This window comes from Rhodamnia argentea, chromosome 7 (assembly GCF_020921035.1).
Source record: "Rhodamnia argentea isolate NSW1041297 chromosome 7, ASM2092103v1, whole genome shotgun sequence".
In the NCBI taxonomy this organism is placed as follows: domain Eukaryota; kingdom Viridiplantae; phylum Streptophyta; class Magnoliopsida; order Myrtales; family Myrtaceae; genus Rhodamnia; species Rhodamnia argentea.
The window spans coordinates 28,690,185-28,706,519 of NC_063156.1; the positions used below are offsets into that span (position 1 = coordinate 28,690,185).

Here is a 16,335-nt window from a genome sequence, read left to right on the forward strand (position 1 = left end):
AAGATAAACTTGGCCACCTTTTCATAAACACATCCTTGAACACCCAATCTATTGCCTGTTATTATATTCTAGTATGACTGTAAATGAAATTTCTAGGGCTCTGAAAATAAGAGTGATAAGGTAGGAGTCCCGCGGTCCTTTGAGCAGTAATACTATTCCCAGGCAAATTTACCCATAAAATCCAACATTTGTGTAATATTTCGTGCAGGAGGTGGTTTAGATCTCAAGGTGGAATCAGAATCCACTTAAGACGATTATAAAAAATCCTAATGACAGATTAGATAGGAGATATCCCACGTGGGCTTGACATAGAAAGGGAAATATTAGTATGAAACATGTGTCGCTCCACTTGTTTATCGCCATGTGTCCGAGTGGGGCCCACGTTTCAAATTTTTTCCTTTCTCCTTGATGACCCTCTCTTCCCTCGCTATTTTCTTCCGCATTTCTTTTTGCCTTAGAGGGCTGTGGATAGCAACGTCACCAACCAGCCATGGACAATAGCGTCATCAGTTATCGACTAGCCAAGCTTACGAGCAACGCTGACACCCATCTATGGCTGCCGACATCATCATTCAGCCAAATTCGGTCGGCTCTGTCAATGGGGGAGACATGGCGATCGGGCTCAGAGGGAGGGGATGGCCAGATTCGAGCAAGAGATACCGGAGGCGTGCAAGTGAGGGAGAAAAAGAGAGAAGAGCGCCAAAGAGAGGAGGAAAGAGAGGCTCCATTGTAACAGAAGATAGAGATAAAGAGAAATATCTAACAAGTTGGCCCATTATAGACACGTGACAATTAATAAGTGATGGCAAGACAGACCTACCTAATATTTTCTCTTCCCGAAACAGTTGGAATTCAAAATAGACTAAACAGGATTACACTCATTTAAACTTGCCTTCACAATAGCACAAGCACAAAATGAATCTTGAGCCCTATTCCAAGATTCTTTCCCTGTTATTCTTATAACAAAGCGCAAACAAGGAATTCACAGAAACTTGCAAAGAGTGTGAACCAGGACTTGTGTGGAGAGATTGCCTTTGTTCTCTGGAAGTTAACATTATCTTCTTCTGCGACCCACGTAAGTATGCTGTATTCAAGCAAAAAGTCTAGCCACTCATACAACCAAAAAACCCATGCTTGATTAAGATAATCCTTCACCAACCGTATATTCAAACATGGAGATGAATAGATGTATACTTGTGAGACTAATAGTACTCCAGGTGTACCATGCTCCAGATAATTTAACCGTCGGATTTACTACAAAACAAAACGATCATTAGATCTCCTCCTCTGCAGCAACCTGAAGAACCCGCTGCAGGCTATTCCCGATCGTTAATGATCTCAAGTTCAAACTTAACCGGTGGTAAGAAAAATCTCTTTCAAGAATTTGCAGTTTCCCAAAAGACAGAATCTGGGCATATTATCATGAGGGCACCAAAGAAGGAATGCCCTAAAGTCCGAAGAGTGTGTTCAAAAAATTATATATTGGTGAGATGTGATATGGGCCGTCTGAATTTGAGGGATTTTGGTTCTTCAGGCAAAGGAGGTTTAGAGTTGAGACTTTCAGACCGGGTATTACATTCCCGTGATGGTGATAGAAGAGCACTGTCAATGCGAGCCACATGACCGACAGTAGCGTTAATGCTCCTGCTGGACTGTAGCTGAAGCTTACCCTTTAGACAATCAGGCGTTAACTGGACATACCTGCACCTACTAAAACAAAGTAAGTACCACCATGTCACAATGACCAAAAACAGAACGCTAACTGCCTAGGCAGGCGAAACTTGGAGATGTTACTCCTTTAACAAAGTAAGATAGCAGAAACACATCCAACACACCTCGACATCTCGTGCACTCATCTCCCCTCCTCTACGCATGAAACACTTTATTTGATCAAGAATAAGCCCATGTAAATGGAAAGGGAAAAAGAGGAGAACTTTAAACCAAATGCTGATCATTTGTGCCTGCCAAGTTCCAATTAACATTTCAATGCAACAATACCATTCTTATGAACAATTCTGTTTACAATACTATACAGAATGGGAAGCAATACAAGAAGGAAGCATCGATAGACTACAGATCCCAGTGATTGGCCTAGAGAGTGTCCCAGACTTTCAGCGATTCTCCATGCTTGCATACCATGAGCCCTCCTTAAATGACCCAAAACCAAGCAACAACTGAACCTATAGCCAGGCCAATAACCAAGAACAAAACAACCACAATTCCTGCTGTTTCTGCATGCTGTAGTTGCACAACTTTGGGAGCCAAAATCATCAACACACTTGTCAAGTACCCGTTGGTTAGCCCCAACAGGCAAGTCAATATAGTAACAGGAATCTCCGTCCTGAGGAACTCAGGTCCGTGCAAACAGCCATAGAAGAGTGGGAAGAACACCAGTCTCCCCACGCAACACCAGATCACAATCTTTGCATTCTCAAGAAGATAGAATGCTGTCAAGGATTTCCCAACAAGGTCGAACACATTGTAGCCCGTGATTAGAATTATAGCATACCAGTCCTTTAATAGTTCAGAGTGCACGTCCTCGGTGATATATCCTGGGAAAATTGCCAAAGTCACAATGTAAATGAGAATAATCCCTAATCCATACCACTTGATTCTCCCAACAGTGTCCCATAGAGTTGAACTGCAAGCAGATTCAATTAAGGAGCCCTTTTCTTCTTTCTCCTCGATCATGGCTTGCATCTTCAATTCCTTGTAGTACTTCACGACAGGAAGCCTATGTGCGACATTGTAAAAGACGAGACACACAACCATGATCACAATGCCAACAGCAAAGTAGAGGTTTGCACTTCTTCTCAAACCACTATCATCTTGGGTGTACGCAGCTTTTGTAATAACCCTTAGGAGGGAAATCAGGACCCCTGCATTGATCGTTGTCCCAACTTAGGATTCGGTCGGTCCAAATGAAAATTTAAGATTGTACATCTGTAGTGTAGCGTAGATCAGAGATAAAATAATCGCGTGAAAATCTAGTTCTTTGGGGCCAGATAGCTCAGAAATTGCATCTTTTTTCACAAATTCTGAAGAACCAACATTTCACATTGCACCTCTTAGACCACTAGATTCATAGTCCAAGATTCAGGGCTTTCCTAGCTACTAGTTTTTTACTTTGCGATGGATGGAGGACTTCATGAAGCATCCAAACAACCATCTAAGTATGATAAAGCCAGAATATCTGCCACTTCAAGGAGGCATATACAAGTTAATTGCAACATGCCAGATGGCTGGCAAATGATATTACATAAAGTACTTGCAGCAATCATACTTGAATCTAATCTGGTTTACCCATCTATCTAGCTCTGACCTCGCAGCTGCGATGCACCAATTTAACTGGAATTATCCCTAAGACTTAATCTCCGAAATTTTACATTAGTTCATGGAAGAATACCTGTCAATCGATGCTTGATTAAGTCACAAATGAACCAAAAGAATTCGCCCTATGTATATCGCCAATTTACAAGAGAAGCTTACATTTGTAAAAGCAACATTTGAAAATTGGACCTTGTGATTAGTTTTTCTAATCAGCACAAAAGCCAGAGCTATTGACATATGGTAAACTTGATGAACCACATGATTCTGAGCAAATTAAAGTAAGCAACACAATCAGCAAAACAAGAAGACATATCTCCATAGTTAAGCAGCTCAGTTAGATAATCCGAAGATCAAATGCTTGCAAAAGCCAAAACTGAACCATCAGGACATCACTCACCAGAAGCTGCAGTGCCGGCGACGACCGCCTGCATGTATCTCTCCGGCATCTCGCCGGCGGAGCCAATGATTCCGCCCTGGACGAGCGCGTCCGCCAGGCCGCACAACCCGATTGCGGCGACCGTGACGTAGAAGCCGTCGTACAGCCCGACCCGACCCTTGATGTACGTGACGTCCATTACAGGGACCACCAGCAGAGCCACGATGAAGAGCGCGAGCCCCAGGTTGATCCTCACAGCGGCGTCGGACTTGCGGGAGTAGAAGATGACGACGAGGAGGGAGGCCAAAGCGACGAGCATGTAGACGACGGCGAAGACGCGGTCGACGCTGGCGTCGGGGTAGAGGTAGGTGAAGTAGTCGACGGCGGTGATGAAGGCGTTCCACGGGAGGAGGAACCCTAGGCCGACGGTGAAGAAGATGACGTAGGCGAAGTGGAATGTGTCGTCGGGAGCCTTCCGCGACGGGACGGCGGACGCGCCGCCGGCGCTGGGGAGGAGGAGTGAAGACTCCGTGTCCGTGCCGGGGACGCCCATCGGAGCGATCGAATCGGGTCGGACCTGTGGACGGCGGGGAATGCGATTTGGTTGGGCGGTTGGCTTGCGAAGAGATGAGGGGAAGATCACGTGGCTTTGCGTGTTGCTTTGATTAAGGGAAACGGCAGCGCGTTTAGATTGCTTATATTCTACTTTCTATTAAGCTCATTGCCAAAATAAGAAATAACTTACACGAAAATTATTTAATATCCCTCCTCTTTCTTTTCTTCATGTGGGTCCCAATTTTCTGTTATTTTTTGTTATAATCTTGCCCTACAAATTTTGATTTTATTAACTTAACCGATAAAATCAAGATAATATTTACACATTTTTTTCTCGATTATGGCATTGGAAATAATCGCATGGCATTTTTCTCATCACTTCAAGCTCTTTTTTCCTTCATCACGTCAAGTTAAACAACGAGAAAATTAGATATATCTAATTCACTTATCAATTACCGTAATCGAATACGAGAATCCATGCGGGTGATATCGCACATTTCGAAACTCATATGCTCATGGCATCTTTTTTCTCGAGGTATGTTGTGAACGAATACGAAGTCTAAGTCTTAAGTCATACCGAGATGAACAAGCGATATATTTGCACGCATAATATATGTTCAAAGTAAGAGGCAAATGAAATTATAGCAATTTAAATTAGACAAATAGAGAAGAACATGGGATGAGAGAGTAAATCGTCTCTTTCGCTTGGAAGATCGACATATGGTGTAACAAAAAAGGTTTAGATTTAGTTTTTAATGAATAATTTGAAAAAAAATTTTCGAAAAATAATGATTTACATCGCATACGAAAATAAATGAACGCATGATGTTTTTGTTATTTATGAAAAATTTTAAATATATATATCAGTACGATAATAAAAATATTTTTTTATTAAGTACTTATTTTAAGTAATGCGAATGGTTATTTATTTTTAGAATATTTATTTTCTAGAAATAATAGAAGATTTAAAGCGCATATAAAGCCCCACCGAAAGAAAGATGGCACTATTGGCACATACGGCACGTGCTGTCTTAAGCACTGTCGCTTTTGTCAGGTCGAGGACAAAGAGCACGTGGGTCAGTGGATGACCGCCTCACGCCTTTCCAAACTGAGATTCTTTGTTGTTGCTCGCTTTAATTTTCGTTTCATTAATTTTCAATCGTTTTAAGCTAATCTGTCTTTTCTTTCTTTTTCTTTTTCTGTTTTCTTTCCGATGTCGGCCTCGCGAGGGTTGGTGAATGTGGAACACTGCGAAAACAAACAATTGAACGAGAAAATAATTCGACCGAAAAAAAAAGAGAAAATAAAAAAAAAAATCGACACTGGATTTAGGTATAGGGTGACCAATCGGAGAGCGAGACTCCGTACTTTCTTGTTGATGATAAGTATGAACCATGTCCAAACATCTAATTGGCTCATATTAGGATCCTAAGACTGAGCATCGACCCCGGCTCAATCCGAGAAATGATCCCAACCAGTTGGTTCTCCTAAGAGCCAGGAGGGTCGGAATCGCGATTTAAGGCATTTCATGAAATGCCGGTTCTGCGTGGGAAACCGGCTTATGGACCGGTCTGTTTTCTAAGATAAATGGAAAATTGCATTGAGACTGATATTGTTGATGATGCCGATCCATGCGCACTTCAAATCCCCCGGTGATGTCACTTACATGTACTTCTACTTGGGTGATTATTATGCTCTTAATGAGAACTATTACATGAGCATAACATGCATGCTAAACTAAATCCAGATCATTAGAATCGATGGATCCCACGTGAATTTTATCAGATCTGACAATCTAAATTCACTGTGGTGTATGTACTCCCTGCAAGAAGATGCTGATCGTATGAAGAAATCGAGAGGCAACGACAAGCCCATCTTTGCATTCAGTTTTTCCCAGAGCAGCTTGTGAGAACGAAGCCTCAAGTTCGCGGTGTGATCGAGCATTGAGCAAGCATGAGCTTCAGATTACTGGTATTCTGAATTTTGTCAAAATTCAGCAGGAAATGCATATTTAAGTGTACGGACATAAACTTCTGTCTTCCTTCCTAAATATCATATTCCAGTTTCATAGTTTCTCTCGAGGAGAGGCATGGACGCATGCCCGTAAGGACCGGTCAGAGGAAGTACGTAGCCCGGGAAACAAAGAAACAGAAAAGCTAGCAAGGGCATGCAAGCAGACAAGACGACAGCAATGACCCCTGAAACTTGATTGAACCAGAAGCCGGAACTAACCCCTGCGAACCAAATATACCGCTGGGCTGATCATGCAAAAACACGACTGCGATACATGCCATCACAATACTCGATCGCATCACGAATCTGAAACTGCAATAACACCCAAGAAGCATCCTTGGACCATGTAGAATGTCAGGCATCAATTTCAGAGCTACTACAAGATTTACCTCAACAGTTACATGTGCACATCTCGACTTCCTTCTATGTTCTGCTGCAACCCTGGAACAAAGTCTCCCATGGCAATGACCGATAAAGATAAACCATGCAAGCCGCTGACCAGGAGGACAACAAAGTGATAAATACTTATGAAGGCAGTTTGCCCGGTATATTTCCATACAGAGGTCTCAGAGGACTTCGCTGAGGATGGAAAGCTCTTTAATGTTATTGAAATATACGTAAAGGTGGGTGTTTGTCGGGTAGGAAAAGGGAGTCTCAGAATTTTAATAAGCAGACTTGAATAACATGATTGGCATAAGAAAGAAACGTGTCTATAAAGGACTACCGATCACGGTAAAACTCACTGCCTGTTGTGGTCAGCAATACGGGGCTTAAACCCGATTTGCTCAACCAACTTAGAGAGCTGCATATGTTTCGCTGCCCACTGTTCAGCCAGCTTCTGCTCCTTGGATTCTGCATCTTTCCTCAATCCTGCCAGCTGCTCTCTGTATTCTGTTTCAATCTTATCCAAAGAAGCTTTCTGCTCTTCCCTGAGAGTGTTGATCTTCGCCTCTATCTCTTCCATTTTCTCCCTCCTCCTGCACGCCTTCTCCGACTCCAACTGCAACTCCAGTCGTTTCAACCTCCATGCCGCTTCCTTCTTGTGTGCTGCCCAAGCACGGTGCCCTTCTTCCAATTCCTTGCAGCACTCAGCAAGTTCAGACATTAACATATTTTCTCCGGAAGTAGGGGGTGGAACGTGGTTAGGCAAACCGGTCAGTGAGAGAGAACCATTATCAAGTCCTCTATCTGCCTGCAGCCACGGGATCGGTTGAGATGCTGGAACTGTCGCAGGGGAGAGACTTAGGGTTACTGATGGTGAAGGAGGCCTCAGAGTCCGGGTGCTATTAGAATTCGAAAGCCATGGAGGTAGAAGAGCTGGAGCAAGAGCAGGTGAATCGGTGTGAATGAAGCCACTGTTTGCTGTGGCCATGAGAAGTGCCGGGGTAGATCGCTCCTTCACTAGCTTCTCGGCGAAGTTTTCTAATATATGATCGTATTTCCCCTCGTCGATTGGTAAAGCACCTTTGTTCTCCTTTTGCTCCCTTTGCTGTTTCTCTTTAAATACCTCCCACCACTTCCCCAATCTCTTAGCCGTACGGCCTGGGATCTCAGCAGCAATTTTCTTCCATTTGTTGCCGTGTTTCGCCTGAAGCTGTATGACAAGATGCTGTTCTTCCTCACTCAGGGATCCCTTCTTTATACCTGGTTTCAGGTAGTTCTTCCACCTCTCTAAGCAGGACTTGGCATCACGGTTAAGGGGTGTGTTCATGCGCTGAGACACAAGGTGCCACTCCCTTGGGCCATACTGTTTTACATATGCACGTAACAAGGCGTCCTCTTCAGCTCTCCAACGCTGTCTTTCCTTCATTTCCAGGTGTAGACACCACTTCCCATTTCCTCGACCTTAGATCTTTCATAGTGTGGCTACAGAAGAAGATGGCACTAATACAAATCAGTAGTAATATATCACATCACGATACAAAACGCAACATTTCTAGCTAACTGTTCTGAGAAAGGAAAAGAATCCCAAGAGGGAGATAGGTTTATCCAATGAAATGAAAGCAGACCTAGGGGAAACTATAAAAGAAAACGGACAATTAATGAGGCAAGCAAGAAAAAAAGAGAGGTGATCTCTCACAAGCATCATAGAAGATAACAATTGTGTCACAACATTTTGATGGAGCAAAACATGTCACATAAATTTTACATCTACAGCCGCGGTCGTCACTTAGCCTCCACAAATTCATAGAGTGTCTAGGTGGGCGGGTCATTTTCAAGAAGAGAAGTGGAGAACATTTTATGAGGACATGAGCAGGATGATGCTCAATTTCTCTAATTATACCAAATCCAAGAAAAATAAAAACTGAAAAGTGAAATCTATGTCCGCGAGATCAACCCTCATGACCAATGGAATGGTACAAGAACAGAAAGATAGAGAGCCCTGCGTTCATCTGCTTTAGGTTTTGTAAGCTAAATGATACTACGATAGGCAAACTTCCAGTCACTACATGACCGGACTGGTCCAGTAGTATTCTTCAATTCCTGAAGCACAGAACACTATGCGTAAATGCACTTCTCTGATTCGATGATCTTTAAGAAAAGAGCGATATTCACATATACTCGGCCAAGGAAAGAAAACTAGTACCATAACTACATTAAAAATGCGTTGAAAGAAGGAATTTCAGCTCAGCCAAAAATACATTGAAATCTAATGTCAATTGATTCCACTCAAGATTCAACCACGAGTGCCTTCTAGGCAAATCTAACTATCCCGAAAAATCCAGAAAACCCCTATGAATAATCTATTATCAAATATACCATGCCAAACAGATGGAGATCACTACGACAGATGCTGCTAGTGTTGCATTAACTTCTAGATGCTTCTTCCAGGATCTCCAACACATTATCAAGAGATTACCCGTCTAAATCTATTGAAGGAGAGAATCTAAATCGACCCCTGAACTGCACCCGCTATTTAAGTGGAGTAAGAAGCTAATTGAACGTGACATTGCGTCGAATTTTCCTTTCCGATAATGGGTCTTGAAATCAACAAATGAAAGTCTCAATGACGAGTACCGAGTTTTATCATCCGCATCATCAACCCAACCCCACGAGAGTAAGGACATTAAATCCCAGTACAGCTCAAAACCTCGCAGAATACAGCATAGTAGAGCCCCCAAAGAAGATCCAGGAGGGTGAAACACCCCCCCAAAAAAAAAACAAAAAAACCAAAAGGAATCCATCTCTACAAGCATCTGATAGAAATTATGCACCCAAAAAGGATCCAATTGTGAGTCTACGGGGACCAACCAATGCAAGAGTATCATGCAGAAAGAGAGACCAAATAAAAGCTCCAAAAAGCGAATGAGTCTGCATTAAGAATATGCGAGATCGAATATGCAGCTAAGTAATCAGATTCAAGGGAATCCGGAACCCTTTCCCAGAACGAAAAAGAAATAAAAAAGAAGAAGAAGAACCTTTCTAGGCATGAGCCGACAATAAAATATTCACCAGATTTTGTTCTTTCGAGAAAAAAGAAATACCATCTTTCCAAAAACTGAAGCCAATCACTCATTGGGACCGTGAGGCAAAATGAAAAAGAAATCAAAACCTCCTCCATTTTAGGTCTTCTGCTAGTAAAGATAAGAAGGGTCCATCATTTGGGGGGCTTAAACGAGTCGAGTCACACACAGCACAAAGACAGCAAGCAAAGCTCACGCGAAACGTTTATAATTGACGACAGTTAAGACACTAAACAAGTTCGGCACCAAAAGAAAAAGGGGGGGAAGGTCAGAGGAAGCTCCTATCTACCTATCATTGGAGCGAGCTTGACTCCCTGGTGGATCTCATGTAATCGGGAGAGGGGTTCTTCTCCGACGCATCTCGGACGACAACCTCGGCGTCCTCTTTCACTCAGATGAAGGCGAAGAGAAAAGGAAAAACAGAGAGAGAGCAGTTTGGCTAATGCTCGGCTCAATGACTGCAAAACGTTCAGAGCGAGCGAGGGAGAGGGAGAGAGAGAGAGGGAAAAAGCAGAGTACAGTAGGTAGCTCCAAGCTAAGCTAGAGAGAGAGAGAGGAAAAAAAAAAAACACTTTGACAGGAAGTGACAAGAGAGAGCAAAGCAAAGGATAGAGAGAGAAAGCAGAGCATGCTCGAGTAGGAAGAAAGGACAAAAGAAGAGGTGGTCCCCACGGAGGCTGACGTGTACTAGGGAATTTGATCTCGTAAGCTCCTTCTCTTAGTTTCCTTTATTTATTTAGTTTTTGCGATTTCTGCAGTCGCACCATCGTCCCCCACCTTTACTACCCATATGAAACGATACGTTTCGGGGGTAAAGTCTTGATTTCGCATTGGGAAATCAGGGACCGTCGGATTGGTCGGATCGTGCGGAGGAGAGAAGACATTTTTACATTATTGAGGACCCCACTGGCACTGGCCACCTGCATGATGCCCGAATTATGAAGGAAAAGACCATTGCCTGCCTCCTCTCCATCCCTCCTCCGTATGCCATACAATATCTCCATTCATGCACCGAAATTAACTCCAAAAAAAAAAAAAAACATTTATGATTCTCACCAAATTTATTTTAAGAAAATTTTTATCGCGAAACAAACGCACCTAAAAATAAAAACAATGCTCGGACCCTCGGCCACCTCTCTCTATTTCCGCCTCTTTTTTTTTTTCTTTTTTTTTATAACCAAAGACAGATACTTTCGTACATTTTCTCTTAGTATAACTCGAATCGATGAGTTACGAGTTATAGACATTAGCCGCATCGAGCTTATCTCAATTAAGAAGCGGGCGGCCTCCCGTATTATCTTGTTATACTTCTGATCAACTCGGGTTATGGTCGTAAGAAATACGGATGGAGCGGAAAATAGTTCGATGGATGATAATCGGAGAAACACCTTCCTTATCAACCTGGAGAGTGTTCGGGATATTCTCTAATTAAATCGCGGTGTATCCCCCTCATCAAACCTCGGCTGACGATTCGTGTCCCGATTTGTGGAGAGCTTTCTGATTTCTGCTCTTCTTTCTTTCTTGAATCCTTATTTCTTTTCACCGTTTTTCGTGAAGCTATACATCGACGCAAGCGATTCTTGAACTTTAACCTAATATATTCTACTCGATAATTGAATTTTAGCTCGACGGACAATGTCGTCTCCGAATTATTAATCCATTTAATCGGTACCTAAATTTTCGATAAATGCTCGATCTCATCATTTCATTAATTTAACTTTCAGGACATCATCAAGCGCTTTTGTATAGTTCAAGGACCGGTTCGAACATGTACCGAAAGCTCGGGGAACCGCATTGAACAAATTAAACAATGTTGCGCATGAGGCTGTTCGGGGACTACAATCGAACGAATTAAAAATTTAACAGTCACATTATACGTTCGGTCAAAATTTAACGATGATTTATATCAATTTTTCTTTTTAATATTAAAGGGCTATAGCTCCAAGTTGTTCATAATGAGGGGAAGGTCTAGGATTCGCCAAAGCACGATGTCATTGGAAAATAAGGACAAAACGAAAGGACGTGACAGTTATATACACTTTGGGGGCAATTTCCACCTGCAGCTCGGGAGATTTTCAATTTCTCTCCTTTCGAATTGGGTCCCACCTCCCCGGCCCAAGCCTGAGCATTTTGTCTTTTGCTTTTCACCTTGGATTTCCCCATTCAAGGCTGAGGCCGTTATGATTACTCCATCCCCTTTCCGACGCCCCCACCGTCAGCGTTGCCCCAGAATTTTTCATGGTATTTTCCTTTCTACCCCTCTTTAGATTTTTGAAGCTTTCAATTGCAATTTCTACTTTAGACATTATGCATCTTGAATTGTGAGATAAAAAAAAAAAAAAAAGTGTGGATGAATAGCTCGAGCGAATGGAGGACAACTCGGAGCGACGAGCCGCCGAGTTCCGGCGACCCCAACCGAGGCGATGCTAAGGTCACGCGACCTCGCGCAAAAGCCGCAGGCGTCGGATCTCATCTCGACGGCTGTCGGATGCGCACGGTAAAGTGAGAGCGAGGATGAAATCGAAAATTCAGATAGTTTATCGAGGGTAAAGTTGGAAAGAAAAAAAAAATCCATAACCCCCTAAAGTAGCATTATGAAAATGCTCGAGTCTCCTCGATTCTCTCATGTCTATGCTTGTAAAGAAATTTGTTAGAGAGAGAAAAAAAGAGAGAGAGAATGGATGAACTTAAGTGAAGAGGACAGGTCAAACGACATCCATCGACATCGAGATCACGCAGCCCCCAAGTGAGGCGATACCAAGATCGTGTGACCTCGGTTCAATTTTCATATATTTTTCACGTAGCGAGATGAATACAGGATAAATTTACAATTTCGCGTGCAGGACAAATTTAATTCGTATCTCGTTTATTTTTATCTTTTTACAAACAGTAACTATTCACAACAAATGGGTGTCGTTTAATATATTTAGTCAGCATATTTATCTTTAGTAAACAACTTGTGATAGAGAAAAAAAAAAAGTAATTTTGGAAGAAATTGTTTTATGTTTGTAGGATTCTAAAAAAAAAAAAAAAAGATATTCACAATTTCCCATTTCTCTCTCTCTCTCTCTCCCTATTCTTCAAAGAGGTCTTGTCAACATCGGCCCTCCCAGTCCTGTCAACGTCAAAGCCATTGCCTTACGACATTCAGCTCCCCCCAAAGTTTTTTTATTTTTTTTAATCCTCGCATTAAACTCCCTCCGCATCTCTCATTCTCCATTCATCTCTCTCTCTCTCTCTCTCTCCATCTCGCCGCACACTTGGACTCCGCCGGCCGGCGAGATCCTGGCTCGCGAATTCCGAGTTCGTCTGCTGTTTCGTTCTCCGGCCCACCTCCGCGCGTCGTCGTCGTCGTCGCCGCTCGTGTACATTAGCGAATTCTCTCTCGTCTCTGGGCTTTTCATATTTTCTCGGGCAGACGAATATTTTGGCTCCGACCCAGATCCATCCGTCTCTCTTGGCGGTGCCACGTCTTACAGATCCGTCGCCCCCCGTTCAACGTACGATGATCTGCTTTACGAATGTTTCCCTGCTGGTTCATCTCGAGCTGAGAGCCGAGCAAAACAAGAAAAAAGTCGGAAGGGACTGTGTTGGTCATGATGAAATTAAAGAGAGGAAGTAAAAAGTGGGAGTGGGAGTGGGAGTGGGAGTGAAGGAATTGATCATGAGAAATTTACTTACTGGCTTGTCTCTTCCATGTATACTGAAAAGGGATTTACCATGTGTATTAATACGAGGCTCCTCGTTAGCTCTAGCCGAGTCCTCGCTCAAGAATTTCCCAACCCTAATTGATCCTATCTTTGCGTAACTTCTTATCTTTGATCTTGGATCGTCGCCGCGCTGGTGACTGCTGCCGACAGTGGCCGTCCAATATCGTTAGCAGTCGCGCAACCGAGTTTAGTGGTGGTTTGATTGCAACGAAAGCAGCGGCTGGCCACGATGATAGGCGGTGTTCGATTCGGTGGTCATGGACAGGGATATTACGCATGGACTTCGCGTGGATGCCAACATTGTCCTCATCAATTAATTGGGTCATATCCTATGTCACCTAACTATCCTTATTTATAGTGAGAACTATATTGAAACAAATTCGTACAATTCATATATTAAGGATCTACGTAACTACGATTCTGATTTGAAAAGGTGATTCTGATTAGAATTAATTCGTTTTTCTGATTCCGCTCTTTGGATGAGTTTCATAGAATCAAAACGTGTTTGATAAGCGTAATATATATATATATATATATATATATATATATATATATATATATATTCCTGGAACAAGAACGCATTTGATAACCGCATAAAATTTTTGTTCTCGGAAACCATTTCTCTTACTAATTTTTGTCATTTAAGTCAAATAATTACGAAATTACTTTGTGAATTTTCATCCTACATTTGAAATTAATTGAACATTAATTCATATTGATTCTCTTATATAATATATTGCATATTGCATATAACATTTTTTTCATGTTATTCCATCTAATTTTTTCATTATAATGAGTCATTTTAAGCTTAAAAATGGAGAGTTCATGTTGAGTTAGTATGTGATTTCAGACTAGTTTAATTAGTTACTTTTTAATTCTAATTTATCCAAATAGATTTTAGGCCCTTATAAGTAATTTTAGTATGGTGCAATGATCTATTGTTGAATGTAGCTACAATAAATAGGTCGATGGGTCATAATTCTCACCCCTCTTTTTTCTCTCTACTAAAGTTTCTCCTTTCTCCTGTTTTTTTAAGAAAGAGCCGCTGCTCATTTTTTCTTTGAGGGAGGAGTCTCCCTCCCTCCCTCCCTTTCCTTTAATGGTTTCCTTTTCCTTTTTTGAAGCTTTCATTTCGCTTCCGTGAATAACTTTGTGCTGTTGATCTTGAGTGAATGTCGAGGTTAGTTCAGCCATCCATCTTGTAGACATCCACCGAGGAGGATTTTTAAGATGTGGCTCCACAATCTTTCTAAGATTAGCTGCTCTTCTCTTCAATTTAAATTTAAGTCAAGAATTGAAAATTTTACTCTCACATACTAGATCTAAATATAGATCTGCAGATATTAGGTTTGTATTTTTTTCAACATATTGATGTTGGTTTCTCTGTACGGCGAAGGTAATAGGGACGTCAAATCTAGCGCATTGCAAGCCATTGCAAATAAAGTGAGATATTTTGGCATGTACTCATCATTAGATATCGTCAGCCGAAGTTCTTCATTAACGGATTTGTTCCAAAGAGATGAGTGTGCTTCTAACTACGGATTGTGCTTTGTTATCTGTTTCTAGCTTTTGTTTTACTTAAAAGTTGTTTGGAATTTGCTAGATTTGAAGGATATAACTCTCGAACTATTATTATAATATGAACGATATCTTTCTTTCGGTAAAAAAAAAAAAAGAATATCAGTTCTAGTATAGAGCTTAAATAGGGATGTTGATTATAAGTGCTAATAGCATGTTTAGTCCCTGCATTTAAAACACAAAGATAAAGTTTATGAGAAGTAATTCTTTTTTCAAAATCAAATTTTTTTTATCCTTATTTTTACTCCAAAACTGTTTCCAGGAACAGAATCGGAACTATTCACTTTGTCAAATAGATTTCTCATATTTTTTTGTTCTGGAAATGGAATCGGAGAATTGGAATCATTGCCATGCATACCTTAAATTGAATGAAAAAAGATTTAGGGAAGACAATGAACTATGAAGAAGCGTTCGTGGAACTCTCACGTAATTACCCCTTTCGAATTTGAATATAATTTGATGCCTTCTAAATTTTGCCATTTGTACTGTTTGGCCATTTGATTCCTTCTCGCGTAATCAAGTCCACAAATTGAACTATTCAATCGATTGTCGTTCGTGAATTATGCTCTCGTCATTAAGATCTTACGTACCAAAATTTTACTTACCGTGTTAACACGGCGCTTACTTGATGGTGCACGTTATTAACAAACATTTCGTCTTTGATAGAGGAAAACTAAAATTGAAGATGAACTTGGGGTGGATTTATTTATCTAGAAATGAATAATTTCGAAAATAATTTTCTAAAAATATTGCTTATACCGCATATAAAAATAAATGAATGAAATATCTTTTCATAGTTCGTGAAAAACATTCGGGTATAAATTATTGCAAATAACGAAATTATTTTTCATTACCTAACTATTTCAAATGATATAAATGGTTATTTTTAAGAAAGAAAAATTTCAAACCGATACACATGTGACAAACTGAGCGTCACGATCCCGTATCGATATATCCACAAACTGTCACGTGTCATTCAATTCAGTAAATTATCGACAATATTTTACGCAAATTAATATCAGATTCAGATTTATTTTTGGTTATATAGACCCTAAAATAAATGTGTCCTTGGTGAGGATTGTGGGTCCGTGATCAGTAATTAGGGAGCGCCACGTGGCAGGAAGTGGGCGGGCCATCGGGGCGGGGCGGGGCGGGGGACTGGAGTCCGGGTTTCACGGTAAAAGAAGACTCGACCTCACCCTCACTGCCAAAAAATCTCTCAGATATGTCAGTGACACGTCCACGTCAGTTTGGTTTTCTTTTTTATCATTTTTTTCCCCCACTTTCCCTCCTTTTCTTTTCATTTTTA

General features: G+C 41.4%; 2 protein-coding genes across 3 annotated transcripts; both read right to left on the minus strand.

Moving 5' to 3' along the window:
- Positions 1-1,911: 1,911 nt before the first annotated feature.
- On the minus strand, positions 1,912-4,373 carry LOC115749727 (equilibrative nucleotide transporter 1). Its single transcript, XM_030686666.2, has 2 exons — positions 3,728-4,373; positions 1,912-2,879 (listed from the first exon to the last, which is right to left on the minus strand). The coding sequence occupies exons 1-2, from the start codon at positions 4,257-4,259 to the stop codon at positions 2,149-2,151; spliced, it is 1,263 nt and encodes a 420-aa protein (XP_030542526.1). The 5' UTR covers positions 4,260-4,373; the 3' UTR covers positions 1,912-2,148.
- Positions 4,374-6,779: 2,406 nt separating this feature from the next.
- LOC115749729 (transcription factor AS1) lies at positions 6,780-10,196 on the minus strand. Of its 2 annotated transcripts, none has more exons than XM_030686669.2 (2): positions 10,028-10,196; positions 6,780-8,140 (listed from the first exon to the last, which is right to left on the minus strand). In XM_030686669.2, the coding sequence occupies exon 2, from the start codon at positions 8,082-8,084 to the stop codon at positions 7,014-7,016; it is 1,071 nt and encodes a 356-aa protein (XP_030542529.1). In that variant the 5' UTR covers positions 8,085-8,140; positions 10,028-10,196; the 3' UTR covers positions 6,780-7,013. The 2 variants fall into 2 exon arrangements, with proteins under 2 accessions (XP_030542529.1, XP_048138358.1); XM_048282401.1 differs by lacking the exon at positions 10,028-10,196 and adding an exon at positions 9,135-9,397.
- Between the last annotated feature and the right edge of the window lie 6,139 nt (positions 10,197-16,335).

What these genes read in the sequence shown, in the direction of transcription:
- LOC115749727 (XM_030686666.2), bottom strand. Translation starts at nt 4,259, where the DNA reads ATGGGCGTCCCCGGCACGGACACGGAGTCTTCACTCCTCCTCCCCAGC. An exon ending in CGCCGGCACTGCAGCTTCTG is followed by an intron (nt 2,880 to 3,727) that starts GTGAGTGATGTC and finishes CGATCAATGCAG; the next exon opens with GGGTCCTGATTTCCCTCCTA.
- LOC115749729 (XM_030686669.2), bottom strand. Translation starts at nt 8,084, where the DNA reads ATGAAGGAAAGACAGCGTTGGAGAGCTGAAGAGGACGCCTTGTTACGT.